Below are 22,550 nucleotides of genomic sequence, written 5' to 3'. Positions count from 1 at the left end.
GTTGCGTTGCTCTGCCCAAGAAGACCGATTTTTCGTGTGAAAAATACTTTAATACACAGTCGATATTACCTCAATTGAGGTTGTGTTGTCTGTTGTCGACCTTAAATTCAGCGTAACTCAAGAACGATTCAACAAATCTTCATAAAATTTTCAGTCGCACAACATCAGAAAAACTACTGCAGCACATCTATATTTCAATGAAATTGATCTAATAGTTTTGGAGACTGTCGAGCGATAAATTTTAATTTTTTTGTATCGATTCAGCGTAACGTAAGAACTCGACCGATCTTAATTAGATTTTCACACGCGTAACTTCATATACATTACTTCAGCATATATAAATTTCAATGAAACCGATGAAGTAGTTTTGGAGATAATATTTGATATAATTATTTTGTAATAATTACGCTTAAAAGATACAAAACAATCAGTAATTACTGCTCGCTCAGGCTTCACCTTACGAGTTTTAAATTTAATAAAAATTACTTGAAATATGATAAAATTTGAATAAATTCTGATTCATTCTAAATTTAATTACGTTCTTGGATAAAAATCTCTTATATAATAATTAGTTTTGTTTTAATAAAAGATACTAGACTTTTATTAGCTGCCTTAGGGTACGTATGTTGCAGTTGTTATTATTTCACTTTATTTCATTATATATTTTTCTATTCTAGTATAAAGAATTCTCGTGTTTATGTATATATATGATCATCAACTGCATCAAATACCATTTGTTACTATGATTTAGTTATTAAAAATTATATTAATTTTTGTTTCAAATAGTATTTTTAATGACAACACCCAGCTCTATATTCAATATTTAATTACTGAAAACCATTTTAATTTTTTCCGTAGAAGGTTAAATTACTGTTTTATTTGATCACAGATTAGAGAATTTTGATAATATATCATCGTATTTTTTATACGATGATATATTATCATCGTATATCGATTGGAGAAAAAAAATATACGTACAAATAATTGATATATTAATAATATAAAGCTTATTTATATTTTCATTATAATTACGACATTTTTTAACGATGTAAAATTAATGATAAAAAGGTATACTCTGAAGATACGTAACGAAAAGCTATTCAAATAAAAAAGTACGAGCTAGAAATGCGAATGAAATTTCAAAAGCGATATCGATTGTTTTTAACTTTTATCTTAAGCGTAAATTCTTTTAATATCCCAGTCGATCGGTCGGTCCTATATTTTGATTTTTTCTTCATACAGTTGTCTTCTACAAAGAGTTTGTTTATAAGACCGTTTGTCAAATTAATGAATAAAATAAACTTAAAACAAAGTACATGCATCTCACGCACGATCTCGGTCTGTAATAATCTTACCTCCTTCACACTCACAATAATAATAAATTAATTAAAATTTTTGATTCGATATATCTATTGTTACGGTGTAAAAAAAACTCAAAATAAATATTTAATTACTTTTCGCTATAATAGCTATATTAAAAGGGAAATTATAAAATTATCATGTCAAAAATGGGGAATCAACTTTTTTTGCAAATCTGTAAGTTTTAGGGTCCGACTAGTTCATCTAGACCAAAAAACATATGTACGTACGACGAGGTCTGTAAATAAAATAATGAGACTTTTTATTTACAATCCGATTATACATCGACTCCTTTGGTAAGCCACGCACGCTTCAAACGGTTTTCCCACTCTTCATAGCAGTGTTGGAACTCAAAAACCGGAATATCCTTCAGACGGTCGGTTACATTGTTTTTTTATATTTTCTACTGTTCCAAAATAGTGTCCTTTGAGGTGTTTTTTTTTTTAAGTCGGAAACAGGAAAAAGTCGCAGTGGCTCAAGTCAGGTGAAGGTTGAGGAAATACAGGAATGTTTTTTTTGCCAAAAACTCGTTAGTTGAGAGTGCTGTGTGACAAGGTGCACTGTCATAATGCAACATCCAGTTGTCTTTGGTGGCTGGTCTCACGCGGGTAACTCTTTTTCAAAAGCTTTCAAGAATTTCTCGGTAATCATATTGATTTACAGTCTGTCTTGTAGGCAAAACTCCTTCCTTATAGACAGCCATTACTAACGAAGAATCAAATTAGTATGGTTTTGATTTGCTCGCTTTTTGTAAGCTTTCTTTGTTTCATTTGACTTATTATGTGATTTTTTTCTTCTTCTTCTTCTTCTTATTATTAATTTTTGAAGACTATGAGAAAAGGAAGCGTGCAATTTACTCGTAAATATTGATCCTAAATCAGATGAAGAAGTTGTAAACTTTTAAATCCATTTTATCAAATAGATTTTTCCAAGTATTGAACGGAATCTCATTTAAAGATTTATTTAAAGGTAAAAATCGATTAAATTTTTGTTTATAACGTGAATAATTGTTTTATACATATATACATCTGTAAATATAAAGAAACTTGTTCTGACCGATTCATCAACGCCCAGCAAAAATTACTGAAAATAAATTGATGAACATTTGTACACGTTCTCCTCCTTACGGTATATGTGCGCACTAAGAAAGAAGTTTTTTAAACGGTAAAAATAAAATTGAAATTTACTGTATTTTTAATTTCTCAGTAATAAATGAAGATATCGACTTGATTTTTGGTGTGTGTAATCTTCATGTGAATATTTGCTAAACAAGTTGCTATTTTTTTCCAAGTTCGTAATTGAAAGGGTGAAGAAAGGTAAAAAAATTTGAACAACGATTCCAAATTTTTCCATTTCCTACTGTACTTAACGAGATATTCAGCAGATTTTGGTCTTGTAAAAACTTTTCGATAAATATCAAATAATCATTTTGTTTTTTTTTTTTATTTCAATTTTGTAAGAGGTGCGACGGTGTACGGTGCGGCGTTTCAACCAATACAGCCGCTGCAACTGTTGCTGTATGTGCCGACGTGATCGGTTGCCTTGACTTGGCTTGACTTGAAACTATAAAACATAAAATAAAAATAAAATACTGACCGCGACGGGAAACGAAAGTAACCTTATAGCGCAGGCGAATCCACGACGGGGATTCTGCTATATATGTATAACTTAAATGTAATTTATTTAAGTATATTTTCCTCTTGATCGGATGGAATTAAATATAATAAGACGTATTTTACTTAAAAATATTACTTTTATTAATCTTTTGGGTTAACCGATCATCTGTGCAAACTTATAAATTAAATGCACTACGTTTCACTTGGAATTCTCTTGTCAGCTTCCTCAGCTGACAATACACAAGAGAATTTGGTATGTGTGTATGAATGCGCATTGTCACCTGAGGAACTTTAGAGGATTCCAAGTGAAACGTAGTGTATTTAATTTATAAGTTTGTACAGTCAATTGATTAACCCAAAAGATTAATAAAAGTAATATTTTTAAGTAAAATATGTATTATTATTATATTATATAATACATATATATGTATATATATATATAAAATTCAAATAAAATAGTCTGGCTATAAAATTCCATTGCACAACAACGATAAAAGTTACACTCACAAATTCGGCTGCAAACATATAAAAGGTTATTTATTAATTCTATATCTAATCACAATAAATTTAAAACCGATAAAAAATGTTTCCTTTTTTTCGTTTTGATCAGCAAGGATCATGTTTACGTAATTTGGTTTCTTTTCCTAAAAGGTCTTCATTCTTTCTCTCGCTTGTTTCTTTTCTTTTGGCCATTTATTCAGCGATATGCTTTTCTTTTTTTCTCTATGAAAACTTCTTTGTATCAGTTTTTCGTTCTTTTATCAATTCTTTAAATTCAAATTTGTCTTTTCAATTTATCGATTCTGCTTCCCGATCAAATCTTTAAAGATGCTCAACTGTTTTAAACCTTTTTCTATATGTTTAAACCTTGTTATCTTTGCGTTCAGTTTTCGTGAAAATATTGTTTTGTCGGTCATAATATCTTAATCTGCTCTTTGCACATAAAATTCCCAATTTTTTCTGTACCTTTGTAAATTTCCCTTCATATTTTTATTCGTATATTTTTCTTATTCTGCGCTTTATAGTACTTGTGATAGGACCGCAGTTTTATAATGCCTTAATTTTGAGTTACATGACAGGAATTTTTTGTTGTAAATATTCTTCGTGTGATGTAGGCGATTTCCACCGTACTCTCTCGCCGAATATAACTAGAATAGCTATTTTAAAGAGGAAAGTACGGTGATCATGTCAAAGATAGAGTATCGGGATTTTTAAAATATTTACCTTTTTAGTTCAACTAAGCCAAAAAAGCTTTTTTATATATGTACTCGTACGGTGTGTTCGTATCGTATGTGTGTCGCACTGCTTTTGGCCTTATATCTCAGGAAAATTTGGGTCAAAACTTTTATATTTGAGGAATTAATTGTAATAATCTTTAATTTCAAAATCGATTAAGGCGGTGCGGATGTTATCGCGAAAAAACCAACTTAGGTTGAAGATATATGTAAGGTTATTATAAGGAAATGGTTTCTTAAAATCTATTCCTCATCTCTAAAAAATATGTTCTGTTTTTTTAAAAATATTAAACAAATTTTGTATTTCGCTTCACCGCTTAAAGGGCTATTAAAATAAAACTAGCTTTGACACCTACATTATAGAGTATTATGGACCTAAACAGAGAAGGAATTTTCTTTCATTACTTTCATAAAAATTATACTTTATTTTTTCAATACTTTTCAACAATTCTACTTTAATTTTTTTTTTTCTTAGGAACACTTATAAATAAATTTTTCCCGCATAGTAAGGAAACTGCTATAATCAAAAATTTATTTATTCAAAATTTGCAAATTTTGATATTTAAATCTTAAAAATAATCATAAAAACTTGACTGGCATAGCCGAGAAAGACATGCAATACGTTACATGACCGGCGTAGCTGAAAAAATCGCACAGTACTTTACTAGCTTTTTTCTTTTCTACTTTTCATGCCAATTTTTTTCTCACTTACATTTGGTGTAATGATTTCTGCCAGATATTTAAATTTTTGTACTCTATTTTTTTTTTTCGTAAATTTTAATAGTTTGAATTTTATCCTCTGTCATTAAAAAACAATTCTGTTTATTTTCTTTTACTCCCACAAAAATTTTAATTTTAATTAAATAATTAAAATACTTTTAATTAAAATAATTTTAATATTTATCATTCTTTCTGCTATTCTTTTTATTTACGAGTGTAAATTTCTGTAACTATTATGCAAACAGAATTTTGTTTTTTGTAGACGTTAGAAAGGATTAAATTCTTTAAATATTTTACGTTTAACTGAACGATTTTAATTGTTATATTGCTTTAAAGAATATAATTTAAAATCTATATTTCGTAATACAAAATATCTTTAATATATATAAATATATATAAAAAATATTTATATATTTCCTATTATAATCGGTATATTTAATATTGTTTTATTTTCCTTTGGGTGTACAAAATAATAATTAAAAAATTATTAAAACCCTACTCTGTTACTCTGTCCGGTTAATAACGATTTATCCTTAGAAGAATTAACTGTATATTACGATGAAAAAGCACGGATGAGAATACTAAAATTGATCTTTTAGGAAGGAAGTACTTCTCTACTATACGTTGGAGATATTACCGAATGTTATGCTGTCATCTTCACATTGAAATACGTAACGTAATCTACAGAATTAGGACGAACAGAATATAGCCTACGATAGGAAAAACATTTGATTCGTTAATATTAAAATTGTTCTATTTATATATTACGCCTTAATCACTTATTCTAATCAATATTCTGGTTAATAATTCTGGTCAAAAATTCTATTTGTCTGTTTCAGGTCGTCCAAGAATATGAGAGAGCTGTTATATTCAGATTAGGTCGACTTGTTTCCGGAGGGGCAAAAGGACCAGGTAATTTTCTTTTATGTCTGTATATTTACATCTGTACAAAGTGTACAAAAGAACATTTCCAAATCTGTGATAGTGTGTTTCTAATAAAAGCACGTGAAAAAAATTCCTGTAAATATAGATTCGGATATATAAGTGTACAAGTGCAAAATTGAATCATCTGAATACTACATTCATCCAGAATTGTTGTACGCTATAGACATTGTTTGACGATTATGAACAATGGCCTTTTTAAAAGAAAGAAAAGATTTTTAAGGAAAATATTCGCTTCTGTAGAAGACAACAAATTAATATATAAATATATATATACACATTCACTCTGCCCCTACAAATTGCAGAACTTTTAAAAATAACAAAAAGCCAATCTCTGTGGCGGAGTAGTGATGTCTCAGCCTTTCATCTGGAGTCACGGGTTCAATTCCCGGTCAGGCATGACATTTTTCATACGCTATAAAATTTTGTATACATTTTCCCTCGTGCAAGCTCTGTAAACTTCTATTGTCAGCTAAATCACCTACAAAAAACCATCAATCCACGAGAGAGATTGGCTTCCTTAGGCTACATTTGAAGGATAAACGATAAGAAAATTTCCAAAAACATTTTCCTTTTTTTATTTAGAAAGAAAAATTAAAAGAGTTTAAAAAATACTTAAATTTCGTATTCCTATACAAAGCAGGAACAGAAATTTTAAACTTACGAAATCAGAAATTACTAGAGAAAAAATTAAAAGATATCTCGGAAAAGAGTATTTTCTACAAAGAAATTCCAAAAACAAAAGATTTAGAGATCCACACGGCTGTCATATACGTTTTTTTTTTTGCGCAAGAGGAGGAAAAATCTGCACCCAGCAGCCCGCACTATTGGGTGTGTGAGGTTCCCGTAAGAGACGGGAACCTCATGTTTTCAGGACTCGCTGAAAACACTCCCCGTATGAAACAACACGCCCCAGTACCCGCCTCAATAGCATTAACCCGGGGGGCGTTTTTCATCATAGGGGTCACCTGAAAACCGGATCGGTGGTGTCACATACCTCATCGATGGCAGCAACCCGAGTACCCCTGTCACCTCCGCATACAAGCTGTCCCTTCTCGGCCTTCCCCGTATATATTTGATCCTCTTGCCGGATAGGATCTGTATCTTCTGCTCTTTACATACAGCGCACTCTGGGAGACGTGGGAGACAGCCGCTCTACCGCACCCTCATGTTGTCGTAGACCTAGGACACGGTGAAGAAATTGTTAGTAATTGTCGCATTCATCCGACGTACGCAAGAGCAATTTATGACTTTTATAGGAATAAAATTAGCGCTATTAAGCCGGAAACACATCTGACAAACATCAAGGTCACTGTTCTTCCATGAACCTCTTCGATCCGGAATAATCGTAGAGAGGAGGTTATTATTTGCCGTTTACGAATACGGCACAATAAACTTACACACGGACACCTAAACAGTCAGATCGATACACCCGTTTTTATTTACCGCGACTGCCAACTAACGATACACCACATTCTTTTGGACTGCCTGTGTTATGCGGCATTGCGCTGCAAATTTAAATTAAGAGCTAACATCCGAGATATTCTAGGAAAGATATGAGGATGTTATCGAGTACCTTTTTGTTCCTTAAAGCCGTACATCTGCATTCGATTATTTAATGTAATATGATTTTTTAGTACTTTATATTGTGTTTTACTTTTTCCCATTTTTCCTGCTCTGTTATGCGGTTTGTTTATTCTAATTTTTCTGTTACTATGTTTATATATCCGTTATACGTACTTAGCGTATGTTGTTATAGAAGTAGTTTGTTTATTGTAGAATCATTGCTTCCGGGCGCTAATAAGAAATCTTCGTTGTGCACCCAAAAAAAAAGTTCTTCATTTGTAAGTCGACTAGAACGAAGAACTTCTAGCGCTAGTAGAATTTAAGATCTTAGACAACGTGAATCTGTGCGGATGAAAAACATGTTAGGTCTCAAATCGGCTTTATCATCTCAATTTATCAGGTAAATTGATTATCTGAATTTGAAGCTATTCAAATAAGTAACGCTATTAAAATATGTAACAGTTGCAACGCTAAAAAATGAAATGATGAAACTCCTGGACGTAGCTGTGTTGCGAGCAAAGTATTTTTTGAACAGTTTCAATATCCTCTTGATTTCATTGAAGTTTTATTTTGGAAATACGTATTTTATCTACACGTTTTTTATTTTATCCGGTAAGTAAGGCATTAACAAAAATCTGAGAGTAACAGCCCACACATTATTACTAAAAACTATTTCCAATTTTCGGAGAGTTCTGTACTTTCCGTTTCCAAAATATAAGTTTTGTATCCGTATAGCGCGGGCGAAACCGCGACGGGAATGCTAGTAACATATGTGATCATAATATCCGGAAAGTTTTGGGATTTTATTATCTACTGTAGCATTCCGGTCACCTTGCCACCTTCCTCGAAAAACTTGCTTAACAGAATTAATAAAATCGGTAGAAGTAACACGAGCGGTGAAAGACGGTCGGCTACACGTGTTTTTAGCAGCGGAATCCGGAAGTTCATTACCCGGGATTCCCGCACGGTTAGGGAAAGTCCAACAACTGTGTTGTCAGCTTTTTTTGTTTTTAGTAATGAAGTTGATAAATGGATTTTTTGGCGTATGAACAGCAAAGCCTGACTGCGATTCAAACCCAGAACCTTCTGCGTAAAAGATAACGTGGTACCGCTTCGCTGCGGTCAGCGTATTGAGTTTATTTTATTTACATCCTGATTTAGAACTAAAAGGAAGCCAAATTAAAATTTTCCATCTGACTGTGTTAGCAGTCCTGGTGATCTGTAGAGTAAATGCAGTGTAAGAGCCGCCGGGAAAATAATCAGGACGGGTTAAGGAAGTAAATTGAACACTGATATTTTACACGTTGATATTTGTAAAATAATAATATATATTTCAAAAAATAAATTTTTACGGATACGTATTTTGGTATGCGAGTACACCTGCTTGTGACAGCAGTGTTCATTCAGTTTACAGTCAGCAGAATCGCGGTAGTTGGAGGAAGAAATTCACGGATGATATATTACTGACATCTTTCCAACTCTCCGACTAATATTTCTTTTTACAAAAATCTTTTAAACCCGATTAAGTTTGTTTAGATTTCCTTTCTATATTGCGGGATAAAAATGAGGCTAAGCTCACCGTTACGGAAGAGATCAAATATTTAAGAGTTGTCATATTCTAATGTCGGAACTACTAATTGTCTAAAACAGGATCGAACGCTGGTTAAATAATAATTACAGATCGGTCGGTTAAACTTTACATTTCGTAACAAAAACGGCGAGAAGAATTTTACGAATAAATCCTTTTGGCATCTATTCCATTTTGCTGTCTGTATATTTGTCGTTGCAGTTATTTTCTAATACGTATTCCACGGACAAGAAGAGAGGATATAAACAAAAAGCTCCTTGTAAACGTTCCAGAATCGATGAAATAGCAAAAAGCATTTACCTACGGTATTACCAACTAACAGATGCTGTCATCCATGTTGATACTCTGTATTGTTTTAAAATTTATCCTAGCAAAACTTGTTGGGATATAAAATACATTTTAACTGTTTTTTTTTTTTGTTTTTTTTTTAATATTACACTGCATATTCATTTTATTAGAAAATATTTTTTTTTTTTCAAATAAAAAGAATATCGTTTTTATGAAGTAATATTAAAATTTGGAGCATTGACGCTATATAATTTTTAATATTACTTAGATTACGAGTGTACCAAGAAGAAATGCGAGTGAATAATTTAACTTAATAATAATTTAATTAACACAACAGTAACAGTTAGATTAATTTTATTTTAATGAAGATTTTGTTTTCTTTTTTAAGGCGGTGGATGTTATTTAACCCCAGCATGTGTGTCTGCTTTTGTTCCTGTACAGAACCAATCCTAGGATCCTAGTATAATAAATATGTCTTATGAGATTACGGGCATTGACTGCCCGACGGAATTTTGTAGCGTATGAAAAATCCCATAGCTGACCGGGATTCGAACCCGGAACCTCTGGATGAGACCACTCCGCCACGGAGATCAGACATAGTATTGTTATTTTAATAATATGCACATACAAATTATTAAAAGGTTACAAACAGAAATTTGTACAAATTTCTATTTTATTTCTTTTTTCTTTTCTTAAAAAGAAATTTCGGTATAATTTGTAATCACTATTACCTCTTCTATAACAGACGATTATCTATCAGGTAATATTTTATTAAAAATAATTGCCCTTATTAAAATTTGATGATAGTTTTTTACGCTATATGATTTTTTTTTAATTTATAAGTACGTAAAAAATTTTTAAATTACCGATTAATTTTTGTAATGTAAAAGATAATTTATGAATTTGGCCGTAATGTTACCTATATACAGAGTATAACATGACGTTTTCCCGGGACTCCTTTTCTACTCGTGACAATAATGAGAAAATTCGTTTAAACGTATGTCCTAAATTGTTTCGTTTGCGAGTTACGGTTAGCGAAAGATTTCGCTCGGATTTCAGCTACCCCGGTGAAATGAGATCGCGTTGAAAATTTTAGGACGTTAATTAAGGGGTAAAATTGGTGATTTACTATGACTTTTGACCAGAAAAATGGAATAAGATTGGTTCCAGAACCGTATCTGCCGTAGTATTTGAGAAATTTAGGGTGAAAACATGTTTTATTTAAAATTTTATGTGTTTTACCTATTTAACAAAGTTATTGTTCGTCAAACAATGAAAAAACGGAGTTAATATGTTTGTTACCCCAATTTATTGGTTTTCATCCCAGATTTCTCAAAACCTGCTGCATGTACGGTTCTGGAACCTATTTTATTCAATGTTTTAGGTCAAACCCGTAATAAATCGCTAGTTTTCCTCCTTAATTAACGACTTAAAAATTTCAGTACGACCTCGTTTCAACGGGGTAGCAGACACCCAAGGGAAATCTTTAACTTGTCGTAAGTCGCAAACGGAACATTTTACGTCGTTTGTTTACGTGAACTTTTTCCATTATTTTCAGGAGTAGAATAGGTTATGAAAGTTACGGGAGAACTTCGTGATACATTCTGTAGGTAAACTTAAAGGTATAACAAGCATTCGTTATATAATATTTATTAAAAATTAAATTATGTTTTCAATTTTTACGATAGATTTTACTCTTCGACTTTTATCCGAGAGATATTCTGGATTTTTTGGAGCACATTTCCACGTTCACTATCAGAAATCACGTGATTTTCTTGTTTCTTTTTTTCATAATAAAATTAATAATTTCCTTTCTTTTTTGATAGACCGATTTTAATGTGCGATAATAGCGGAATTCATTTTTTTAAACTTTTTTTTTTTATTAAAAGTGTAGCTCCTCATTCTTTTTTATTAATTTTTAACGCTAAGATTTTACGATGTCTCAACTGATACCTTTGGAAACAAAGTAATTTTACAATTGATATCCAAACAGCAAAAACAATCGAATATGATACTGTCTAACGTCGAAATTGAACTGAGATAGCTGAACGTAAAATTATTTATCGGTTTTTATTATTGCGTTTTTGTGATTAACCGCTGATTATTTATCGTAGAAAAGAAATTCTCATGTTGCTACCTACTTTGAAAGTTTTTTGTATATTATTAATAATGATTTGTAATTTGCGTATTCGTTTATATTTTACCCCGCATCGATTTACTTCTGCTATTTAGAACTCATTATCAAACTTTAAAAGGTGGTCGTCGAGCAAACGTCGTATTATTTTGGTTTAAAAGAGTAATCTTGACAAATTCGTTTTCATATAGTTTATGCTTTGCATGAAAGTGATCAAAGTTGCTTTATAGAATGTAACATTTTCCATAAAACATTTGTAGTATTTTAATTCCGGAATATAGTATTTAATTACGAGTATAATAACGAATGTTTCAAAAAGGACGCAACCTCTTTGTTTGACGAATTTACTGCAAAAATATTAATATGTAATAATATTACAAAAATACTTACCCGACAATATTCAAATTGCCTTTACAATAAGTGTTCGATTAACTTTACAATAGATGTTGAAAATGATTTCCTGTGATCCCGATGCAGGTTCGTACACGTTTCATAACATTTGCAGCCGCTTTTCGTAAACTTTGCACGGTAATGTTTGAAATCTCACTTTCAATCATAGCCTTCAATTCGTCAAGAATATGAGAATCGTTTTTAAAAACTACACTTTTTAAATACCCCAAAGGCAAACGTCTGCCGGTGTAAGGTCTGGGGTTCTTGGAGACCACACCCTTTTGAAATTGTAACAAGACCGGTATAGCGGGTTCCTACCGATTATTATCAAAGTAATAATTAATATAATAATCGGAGGAATCCAGAAAGGGACAAAAAGGAGAACCCTTTTTGTAAAGAATAGGTCCATTTAACAAACGTTCTTTGTTATACTGCCCGCTATTATACAATTAACACCTGTTGTACGGTAAGAAGAGACCATTTTTGGAATTTACGGGAACAAAAGCCTCGGTCGACTGTTCTCACGCTTCGGCTCGGGTCCGGTCCGGCAGGTAAAGAGACTAGCAGTATAAATAGTTTGGAAGACCGATCAAAAATCAGTTCTGTTCTTCGAGACGTTACTACGTCAATTCAGCGAGAAGAGGAGGGTTCGAGTTGCGCGGGTTCGGAATAGTTCTGCGAACCAGTCCAGCGAGACGTTACTGCGTCGGTCCAGCGAGGAGAGTCACAGGTGCGAGTCTGCGAGACGTCAGTCCGGCGAGGTGAGTCCAGTTCGATACGAGTAAGATGACGCCACCAGTAATTCCGCTAACCAAGAAATACTATCGGTGAGTTACAGTAAAACTATAAGCGAAAGAAATAATGTAATAAACTTCATTCGTAAACCGGTAGGGTAGATAGCAAGTGAATACTATACGATTGTTTTTTAATACAAGACTAGCGGTTAAAAAGAGTTAAGATTAGCGGTTTCTTTTATTAATGGATCTAGTTTTCTATTTGTCTACCTGGAATAAATTCTGAACGATTATTTATTTTTAACTTTTATCTTGTGTGCAATCAGTATTTATTATTTACTAATGACATTTATCACTATTTGATGTGTAATATTTTGATTTTTGTTCTCTGTTGATTACGCCCTGTTCTTATGTCATACATACTGTTTTGATTATTATGGCGCGTGTACTTTGTTATTTATTTTTACGTTTGATTGTTGTTATTGCCGTGAAATATTATTATCGTTCAGTACTATTATCCTAATTATTATTTTGGAAGTAATTGCTATATTAATATTTGTGTTCGTTAATCGGTTTATTATTATTATTAATTTGGTTGTAATTATTGAACGATTCATTTTAAACATATCGAACAATTAATTCGATTATTGAACTGTTCATTTTGAACATTTTTTACCGATAAACTATAATTATAGAAACATTCTAAACTGTGAATCTCTCAATATCCAGATCGAGCCGCAAAACACGCGACAATATCAAACGATGGCCGAAAAATTTCCGTAAGATATCCAGTGCTTTATTAATAGTATTACACGTTGCGTTATCCTGTTGGAACCGACATTCCCGTTTGTGTAAATCTAATATGGCAAAAAACTGTTCGATTTAATTCCGACAAACCAAACCGTCTACAGATCTGTAGAAAACTAAAGGTTCTATTACACGACGCCGGGAGATCGCATATCAAACACAAATTTTAGGTGCGTGTAATGGTCGTTGGTGAAACAAGTGAGGATTTTCAGCGCTCCATGTTTGGCCGTTTAGGCTGTGAAATTTTGTCCGAGTGAAACCGTGCCTCGTTGCTGAAATAAACACGATCCGCAATTTCAATACAGTTGTCATCAACGAGAGAACGAAACCGTCGACAGTACTGTAAACGTTTTCCACGGTCTACAACTTTCAGTTCTTCAACGACATCGATGCGATTGTAATTTTTTAATAACCCTGCAAACTGTAGATAGTGAAAGCATAGCCGGTGAAGATAACTTTCTGTTTGATTTTCTGGGTGAGCGAGTCAAACTTTCTTTCACATCCTCCAGAACTTCTACTGTTAACAGTGATGGTCAACCTTTGCTTTTCCGATGATGTACACTTCCCGTCTTACGAAATTTATTAATCGAACGCGACATTATCGACTTATTAGGAACTGAATAATTGGGGAATTTTATCCGTAACTCGTCTTTCACTTGTTCGTAAGATTTATATGCGCAATAAGTCTCGATAACAAACACACGTTCTTTCTTGGAAAACCATATAGTTAACACGAAAGAGTCGAATTTATACTGGTATAGCAAAAGGACATTTCAACTGTTACAAACTGCTAACCTTGAATACAGTGTTGACTACTAACATGTAAGGAGAAGTAAACTTTACCTGACCTTCTTAATCTTAGGATTGCGTCCTTTTTGAAACACCCGTATTATTATAATGAATATTATCCGATGCTGAATACTTTTTCCTTGGTTGAATCAAATATAAAAATACGTCGATTACCTACAAAGAGATTAATTTGCACATTTTTTATCGATGTATTTTTGTTAATTATTACCTCTGAATACAAATTTAACTATCTAGCCAACCTCCGATTTCCGATTTTATTCATCGGTACATCAAAGTTAACTTCAAGAAATATATATAAAAACCTGCGAATGCTTTTATTGATTTTAATTTATTTAAATTCTGCTTATTACTGTTTTATTTAAATACATTCTCAGATAAAAGAACAATCACTAAAAAGAAACACCACCGACCTCATGGAGGATTAATAGTATTATCTCAGCCGGAAGATTTCGGTTTCGAGTCCGGTATCTCTTGCTATTTTTAATTCTCTACAAATTTCTATTTCATGTTCCAACGTACAAGTTTCGGGCTTGTACGGTAAATTGTTCGTAAAAATATAAATAGATAAAAACAGTTTCATTACCTCGTAATGAAGCCGTAATTACTTTTTATAGGGTATTTTACGATGAGATGCATTTTACATAAATGTATGTCAAATGCGTATCAATTTTTTCCAACATTTCGCACCCTTACGGGTTCCCTTCTTACAGCAGAGGACAGCGAGCCTGCAGTAGCCTGTACGACTTTATCGAACAAAATCTACTCGCTTAGTTCTGATTGAACCATCTTAATCGTTTGTCTGTTGTTGAATAGAATTAATTGCAATTCCCTGGTGTGCCGACTACCCCTTGTAGGCTTCAAATTACTCTTCTCACCTAAATTTCGCCTCCAATACTCGCATTGTGAATTATCCGTCCCCGTTTCTAGCGCAGTTTGAACGAAACTAAAGGAAAATATTTATCGGAGCGGACCTGATCCAGAATATATTACAGACTACGAATCTGGCTAGCCGTATCTTAGGGGTTTCACCTACACTAATCGATTTAAGGTCAGGGCAAGAGCGTTCCAAATCGAGGGACCCGACTCGGCTAGACCAACTGCTATGCGGGCGGGGTGCTTGAATGTAGCTTGTAGATGTAAAAGACAGAAATCATCTTTTGTAAATTCTAGTTGAAACACGACATGACGCAGACAAATCAGAACTAGCCCCGAATTAAAAAGTGAAAACTTCCTGATAAATTAGGCGACATTACTCCCGACGGTCCATATCAATCGGTTGACATAGATGACGTTATTTTTAAATCGTTGAAAGATTACTGCCGACCTGATATCAGACACCAGTTAGACTTTACCCGGGGATCTACAGCCGAACTTGTGGGCTTACTGAATTCAGCTCCCGTGCACGGTAGAGGACTATCATTGAACCCGAGATTAATCTCTTCGAGGGAAATATTTGATAAAATTCAACTTGACCTTGTGATTATAAAAATAAATATCTCTGTAGTACATGGTGAATTAATTCATCGAGCAAAAAAGAAAAAAATACAGTTTACCAAATTTTTTTGTGTAAATACCATAAAAGTTTCAAAAAATATTTCCTTTGTAGGTTATAAATAATTTCGTGGACTTTAATTTCTAACTCCGGTAGGTTTTTTTAATAAAGTGTTGTCATGATCGAGTATACTTTATAAGATTATTTTTTCTTAAGTATCTGTAACAATTTTAGCTGTAGTGCTAAAATAATAATTTCTGTAGTCTTTTCTTGAAAGTTTTGTTACAATCTTAGTTCCAATTATCGATGACTTATTATTACAGATATAAATAGAGATAAGTTAAAATCCTTTATTTTTACATGAAAAAAATTATTAAAACTTTCCTCAGCATTTTTATAAATTAACTTTATATAAGTTAAATTGGTAAAAAAAAAACCATCTTATTTCAGCTGCTGTTCTGATATTAAAAATATTATTTACCCACAATTACGAGTTGTAATTCATAACTGTAGGCAACATTTTACATTATGTTGTAGTTGTTGAAACGGCCTAAAGAAATCTTACATAATTGTTTTACAAACTTTTGTTTTCCATTTAAAAGTTAAAAATAATTTTTTTCAGTTTATAATGATGGATATTTATTTAGAAATTTTTTTATACGCTTTTTTTGTAATTTTTAATCGGTCAAATTCTCATTTTAAATTACATTTCTAAAATAATTAAGATACCTGATTGAAGAATTAAAATTATTCTGCTTCTTTTTTAAAAATAGGATTTTATTTTCTGATTTTATGATGAATGATAAAATAAATTTCGCTTTTTGTACGAAAAAGGGAATTGTATAATAATATTATAATACACTCAAAAACTAGCTACACAAAGTTAAACTAAAGTAAAGCTTTATTCTATATAGTCTATTTCAAAATTATTGTTATAACGGAATTAATAAAGAAAAAATAATCAAAACAAAAAAAAATTGTTTTATTTGGTGAGTTTATTATTTTTTTTTTTACTTTTTATTAATTCTGTATAATTGCTGATAATGTTTGTTCAAAAATCGACATGGACATTATTGTTTTTCCTTTTTTTAAACGTTTATTATTTTAATAAAATATTTGCAGAACGATTAATAATTAATATTGCTCATTCTGTCTGTCTATAAATAATAAAAATAATATATCCTGCATTTGATTTTTAAACGTACACACATAACGAAACTTAAAAAATCCCGAAGTTACGTTTATTTTACAAAACATTTGTACATTAAAATATTTAATTTACATTTTCTTCATACCGGTTTCCCTTAACAGCTGTTATCCAATTAAATATTACGTGCGATCGAATTGAAAATAAAAATCTCTTAAAGGCGCTGTCGCAGGTAAAAGTAAATAAATTCCTAGTAAGTACGGTTTAGTTTTATAAAGAGTACGGCTACGATGCGTATCATTCCTCAAAAGTTTCATCATATAATGATATATTTGTTTAAAAATGTAATAAAAAATAAAACACCACTTCATCGTAACTTCATTTTAATATTTAATTTATAATACCGATTCGTAACGAATTAATGATCGGATGTAATTAATGTGTGCTATTTAATTAACGTAGTGTAAAATGGATAAATGTTAACATTCGATTAGCACTAGGTCTTACTTTTTTAGTATTTGATATCTATTAAAACTTAACAAAGTAGGTAAAAAACTTTAGATCGATTAAAAAAACAACGTAAAACAATCCTTCAAACTAGAAACATTCTGTTTACTGATTTTGCGAATTGCGATTAGCCAAATTAATTATTTTAGAATTAGATTCTCATTTCATAAAAAAATATATACTAATAAAAAAATTTGGTAAATCTATAAAAATAGATTATTTTTTAGGGCTTGCCTAAAAGTTTTCGATCGGACTTTGTGAAAAACGTTTAAAGGTAATTAACAAACTTAAAATTAAAACAGCTAAATTCTTATTTATAGTGTATGAAAATATGTCAGTCCACTTCCGAAACGATCTCAGATAGTATTAATCAGACGAAACATATTTTTTTCAAGTTTAAAAAAACTTTCTTTGAAACTTTTCTGTAATCTATTTTTAGCATCGCTTTGAATCGCCTCTTTCAACTGATTTGACGCTATCGTCATCCACAAGTTGTTTTCTATCCGAGTCTATTTTAAAAAGTTAAAAATCAGTTGATATCCAAAATAGAATAGCGTATATTAGAGAGGAAGTTAAATTGCGGCCTGCCAAGCGATTCTTGCTTAGTATAGGAAAAGAAACAGGCGCTTTAACGCGCAGAAAAACTCACGTTTTCATCGCTGTGAAAAATACAATACTAATTTTCCACTGATATTTCAACGTCTGACATTATTTTCTTTGCAGACTTCATTCAATCCCTTCGAATACATCTAATGCTTTTATTACTTGCGGGTAGATAAAAGGCCGCAATACTACCGAACATCATTATTATTAACGTTAATCTCGTAGAAACATTTGTAGCACGCATGAACTTATATTCTTTTTAATCTTCTTGTCGCAATTTCCCGAGCTAAATCCAAAATTTGACTTTTTATCTTTTTCTTTGAAAGGCATGTGCCTGCACGACGTACATATACTTCTATTGTTTGAGAGAAAAAATTAACCGACATCATTGACCGCACGGTCGCTTCATAAAGGTTGCCGGTGTACGAAATAATCATTTTTTATTACAATTGCTATTACAGAGCAGAAGTTACAAATCCATAAACGTTATTTTCTCTTTATCTATTATAAATGTGGATGTTAAAACTAATTCAGATAAAAAGATAATGATAAATTTTGTCTTGACATTAGTCCTATTTTTTAATTTAATAGGAATGTTGAAATGTTGCCTTCTGGGTAAAATATAAAAAAGGAAAACACGATATATATATTTTCTTATCTATATATATAAAAAAATTATACTAATTCTGTTTGTAATGTTTTGCAGCTGCAATACTCTAAATTTAATAGCGTCCATATATTCACGCCTTCAGGATCAAACTAAAAAAAAAAATTTCAAAAAATGCCCCTTTTTTCACCATTCCAGCATCATTGATATATATATATATATATATATATATACGAGGGAAGTAAGCTAATCAAACGTTTGCAGTGAAGTCACAGTGGTAGAAACCACAAGAAAATTAAGAAATCTACCAGGTCTCACAAATATTAAACCGACGTACTCAGTCGAAAACTGAGACTACCGCAACTACAAGCAAAGATCCATTCAAGTCCGATGCGAAGGTGACCTTGCAACCAGAGTCAACTGCCCGCAAGAAGTGCCCACAGTCATCACCTAACTGTCGCCAAAGAAGCGATTTGGCATCGCATAAAGACCTAAAATCAAAAGCCCCCGCACCGAAAAACGAATGAATCACAATATGATAGAAAGCTTAAAAACCGCACGACCTGGTAGATCACCCGGCTATTTGATGGGCGTTGCGAAAAACAACTCCGAGACTCACGACACCAATTCACCTATCACTACGTACAAACATCAAGTTTCAAAGAAGGATACTAATTATCCAAGGAACTGAAATATAGTTCTACCGCGCGTAAGTAACAGTCACCGAATGTTTGCACTCTTTGCGCGACCTTTTGGTTGAACAAAGCAACCGCATCAAGGAACTTCCACACGGTCCGACAATGGGGCTCTCGCCATATTGACTCGCCGTGCCTAAGACGTGGCAAAATTGTGCTCCTCGCCCCTGCACTGACGCTGAGGGGACTCTCAACGAAATCCAAAAGATTATCGATGCTCTGCTGCGCCGCAACCAACATCGCGACAGAACTGCCATGTCTGCTCTGTGCCGCCTTAAATTTTTCGGCCCATTACCTGTAATTTTCCGGGTGGAAATCCCTACATCTATACCAGAGCCTTCGCCCTCTGAACTTGTGGAGATCGGGGAAATTTTCGCTCTCCTCTACCGCTCAAGCCTAATAAAAGCTGGTCCTCTACCATGGCCGTAGTTACCCTAGCCTCACCGCCTACTGATTTAGACATACTCGCTGTCTTCCTGCCACTAAATAAGTTTGGGTAAGCCCACAAATGTGACTATTGTCAGCAGCGAGCCACCGACAGCTGGAGGGGGACCTTCTATATTCTTCTGTCACTCTTCGTATCTCTTAGCCGCTTCTGAATCGGTTATGTGAGAACAACCACGGATTACTGCCCTCGTTCTGAAAAGAATAGTAGACTAGGGAGTATTCCCTTACTTGTTACGGTGGCTTACAACCAGAAGTCGTTGCCACCTCTTCGCCGCGGTGAGGCGGATACGTGTAGCAAAAACCTGTTCCTTTTACACCGAAAAAATGGATCAAATGTTGAGTCTAACAATAAAGATGCTACACAGCAGTCGCAGAATGCAATCAACTTGCCTTGAAACTATCGGAAGGTACACACATGACCGAATGCCAAAACACCAGATGCCGTCAAATAAGCCCCAGAGCCCTCTGGACGCATCAGAGGGACCAGTGGTTGGTCCTTACGGACCAACTGAGCTATTTCGGCTTGGTCCTTACGGACCGAGAGAATCTTCGGGTGCCCGTCCTTGACGCCTCCCTTAACCACCTCAACCTTAACGGCCTCACCACCAAGGTCTTAGTCTTGTTCACCGACGACATACTAGAAGACCTATCTCTTCTTATTTTACTTTTGGCAGATCTATCAGCGTAGATGCCGGTTGTTCTATCAGCCCTGCGACCCACGAATTCTATCAATTTCCTGGATACACGTGCCCGTCACCATCTTCCACCCCGAAGATCAGAACTTGCTTTGCCAGAATGAAGACTTCCGCAATACACTTCCGGAGATGAGGTACATTCGCTTTCCCCATCCCCGAGTCGGTCACTATGGTGAAGACTTTTTTTTCATAGTCTTCCACATCGTCCCCACGTAGTATCATGGCAGTCATAGGCCATCAACTGACCCACCTTTAATTTTCCTACCGTAACTAAGTCCTTGACTCTCAGAGCCAGTTTATAGATAGACGCCGAAAATTTATTCTTTAATCTCGCTAAACCCAAGATCACCGCCAGGTCCCTTTCTCTCTCAAGGAAGATCGAATCCTTAAGCTCAATTGTTTTGATGAACCAGTCTTTTTCTTCCGTCTAGCCACAATCAGCAATATCCTCATTCCTACAACCTTCCTCCGAATGTCGCAAGATTTCATTATTTCCCCGACTCACTCATTGTCTGGCAAGCCCCCTCTTCCCTATGCCTTCTTTTCCAATAGATAAGGCTCAACAAATATCCGAACCGCCGTAACTACCTCTGCCATATTCCTGGCTAGCTCCTTCAACTCGCGGACAGTGTGGCTTTTCTCCGTATGTTTATTCAATGTGCCACTCACACCGATTAATTCCCGAACATACTTGAATAATTCTCCTTGCCAGGTGCCTTCCGTCCTTTCCTCCTGCGTTATCTCAGTCACTTGTGAGGCTAATTTAATGGAACGACTCCCCTTTCTTCGGTCTTCCTTCTTCTCACTGGTTCCAGCGCCATCAGTGGTAGTGGAATCCCTTGAGTTGTAGGCAAGTTGTAGCGCCTGTTGTTGTTGCCACGGCTTCTTTCCCCCATATTCGAGGACGAAGTAGCCGAGCAGTTTCTAGTCACGAAAAACGTGTAAACAGCTGAATTCCGCTTAATTCAACATCCCACACGTTATATTTGGGGCGTGATCGGTGATCGGTGGGTGGAGGGTTGGGGGAAGGAAAATGAATCCGTTACTGCACAGTAAGAAATCTTCCATTCGACTAAGAAATTACCTTCGTTATAATCTAACATGAAGTCAAAATTAAATGGAATTAAAAAAAATTTAGTATTTTTTTTTTTTTTTTAATTTTATATTTCATGTCTCTCTGGTCGTGAAACCATATTAAACTATTAATTACAACATGTTATTAATAAACTGATTCTACGAGATTTTTTTAACTATTACATTAGTTGATGTGTATTTTTGAGTTGAAAAAACTGTCCTTCTTACAATAATGAAATTTTTCTTGAAAACTTCTGTCGTTCTGGTTAAGTTGTATATAATAGCTCTTGATAAGAATAATAAAAACAGAAATAGGCCTTTAGGCAGTGGTGAACCGTTTCTTGAGTTTGGTCACCGATTCATATTTATGATTAAGAAATAATGCATTGAATATTTGATTTATTTTTTAACATCTTTTTTATTGTAATGAATAATACATCGATAAATATCAATAGATTAGTAATCTTATTACAGTATGGTTGAACATTGATTCAAGACTTATAACCTCACGTTTACTCTGTAGATTTTGAACTCGCATCAAACAATATTAGAAATTAATAAAAAGTAAAATAAATGTCAGCCGGTGACTGAATTGTAACAACTTCATATACAGGTTATCATAAAAGAATGGTGCGGTTTCAGTAATTCATAGGAAGATTGTGGGGAAATTTATAGATGTTATATCGGTATCCCTGAAAGCCTCCAACCCAAAAGTTTGTTTATCAGCAGTTGTAACCGCAACGTCAGTTCTTCTATTGTTGTTGCGGTGAGTTTAGCGAGTTACAATGTTCTCGGATAAAGACAAAGCAAAGTGTGTTTTATTGATGGCCGAATTAAAATACGTAATTTTAGTTATTTTAGTTCGACGTGCGTTTCAACGTGAATTCGGAAGAGATCCACCACACAAAAATAACATAACGCGTTAGTTCAAACGATTCGAAGAAACCGGATCGGTTAAGAAACAGAAATCAACCGGCAGACCGAGTGTACCGGACGAAACGGTTGAACAAATTAGACGATCGGCAATTAGAAGTCCTGGGAAGTCCATCCCCCCTCGAAGCGTGGAATTAGGTATTCCAAAATCAACAGTTCAC

General features: G+C 33.5%; 1 protein-coding gene across 1 annotated transcript in view; it reads left to right on the top strand.

The window, feature by feature from the left end:
• Positions 1-22,550, top strand: part of LOC142328896 (band 7 protein AGAP004871) — a 175,984-nt gene that overhangs the window by 64,696 nt on the left and 88,738 nt on the right. Inside the window, exon 3 of the mRNA XM_075373035.1 lies at positions 5,770-5,842. Within this exon, the coding sequence (XP_075229150.1) occupies positions 5,770-5,842 (73 nt within the window). The remainder of the gene's footprint in view (positions 1-5,769; positions 5,843-22,550) is intronic.

Source organism: Lycorma delicatula, chromosome 8, assembly GCF_047948215.1.
Source record: "Lycorma delicatula isolate Av1 chromosome 8, ASM4794821v1, whole genome shotgun sequence".
Taxonomy (NCBI): Eukaryota; Metazoa; Arthropoda; class Insecta; order Hemiptera; family Fulgoridae; genus Lycorma; species Lycorma delicatula.
This window is presented reverse-complemented; position numbering and strand designations above follow the sequence as displayed.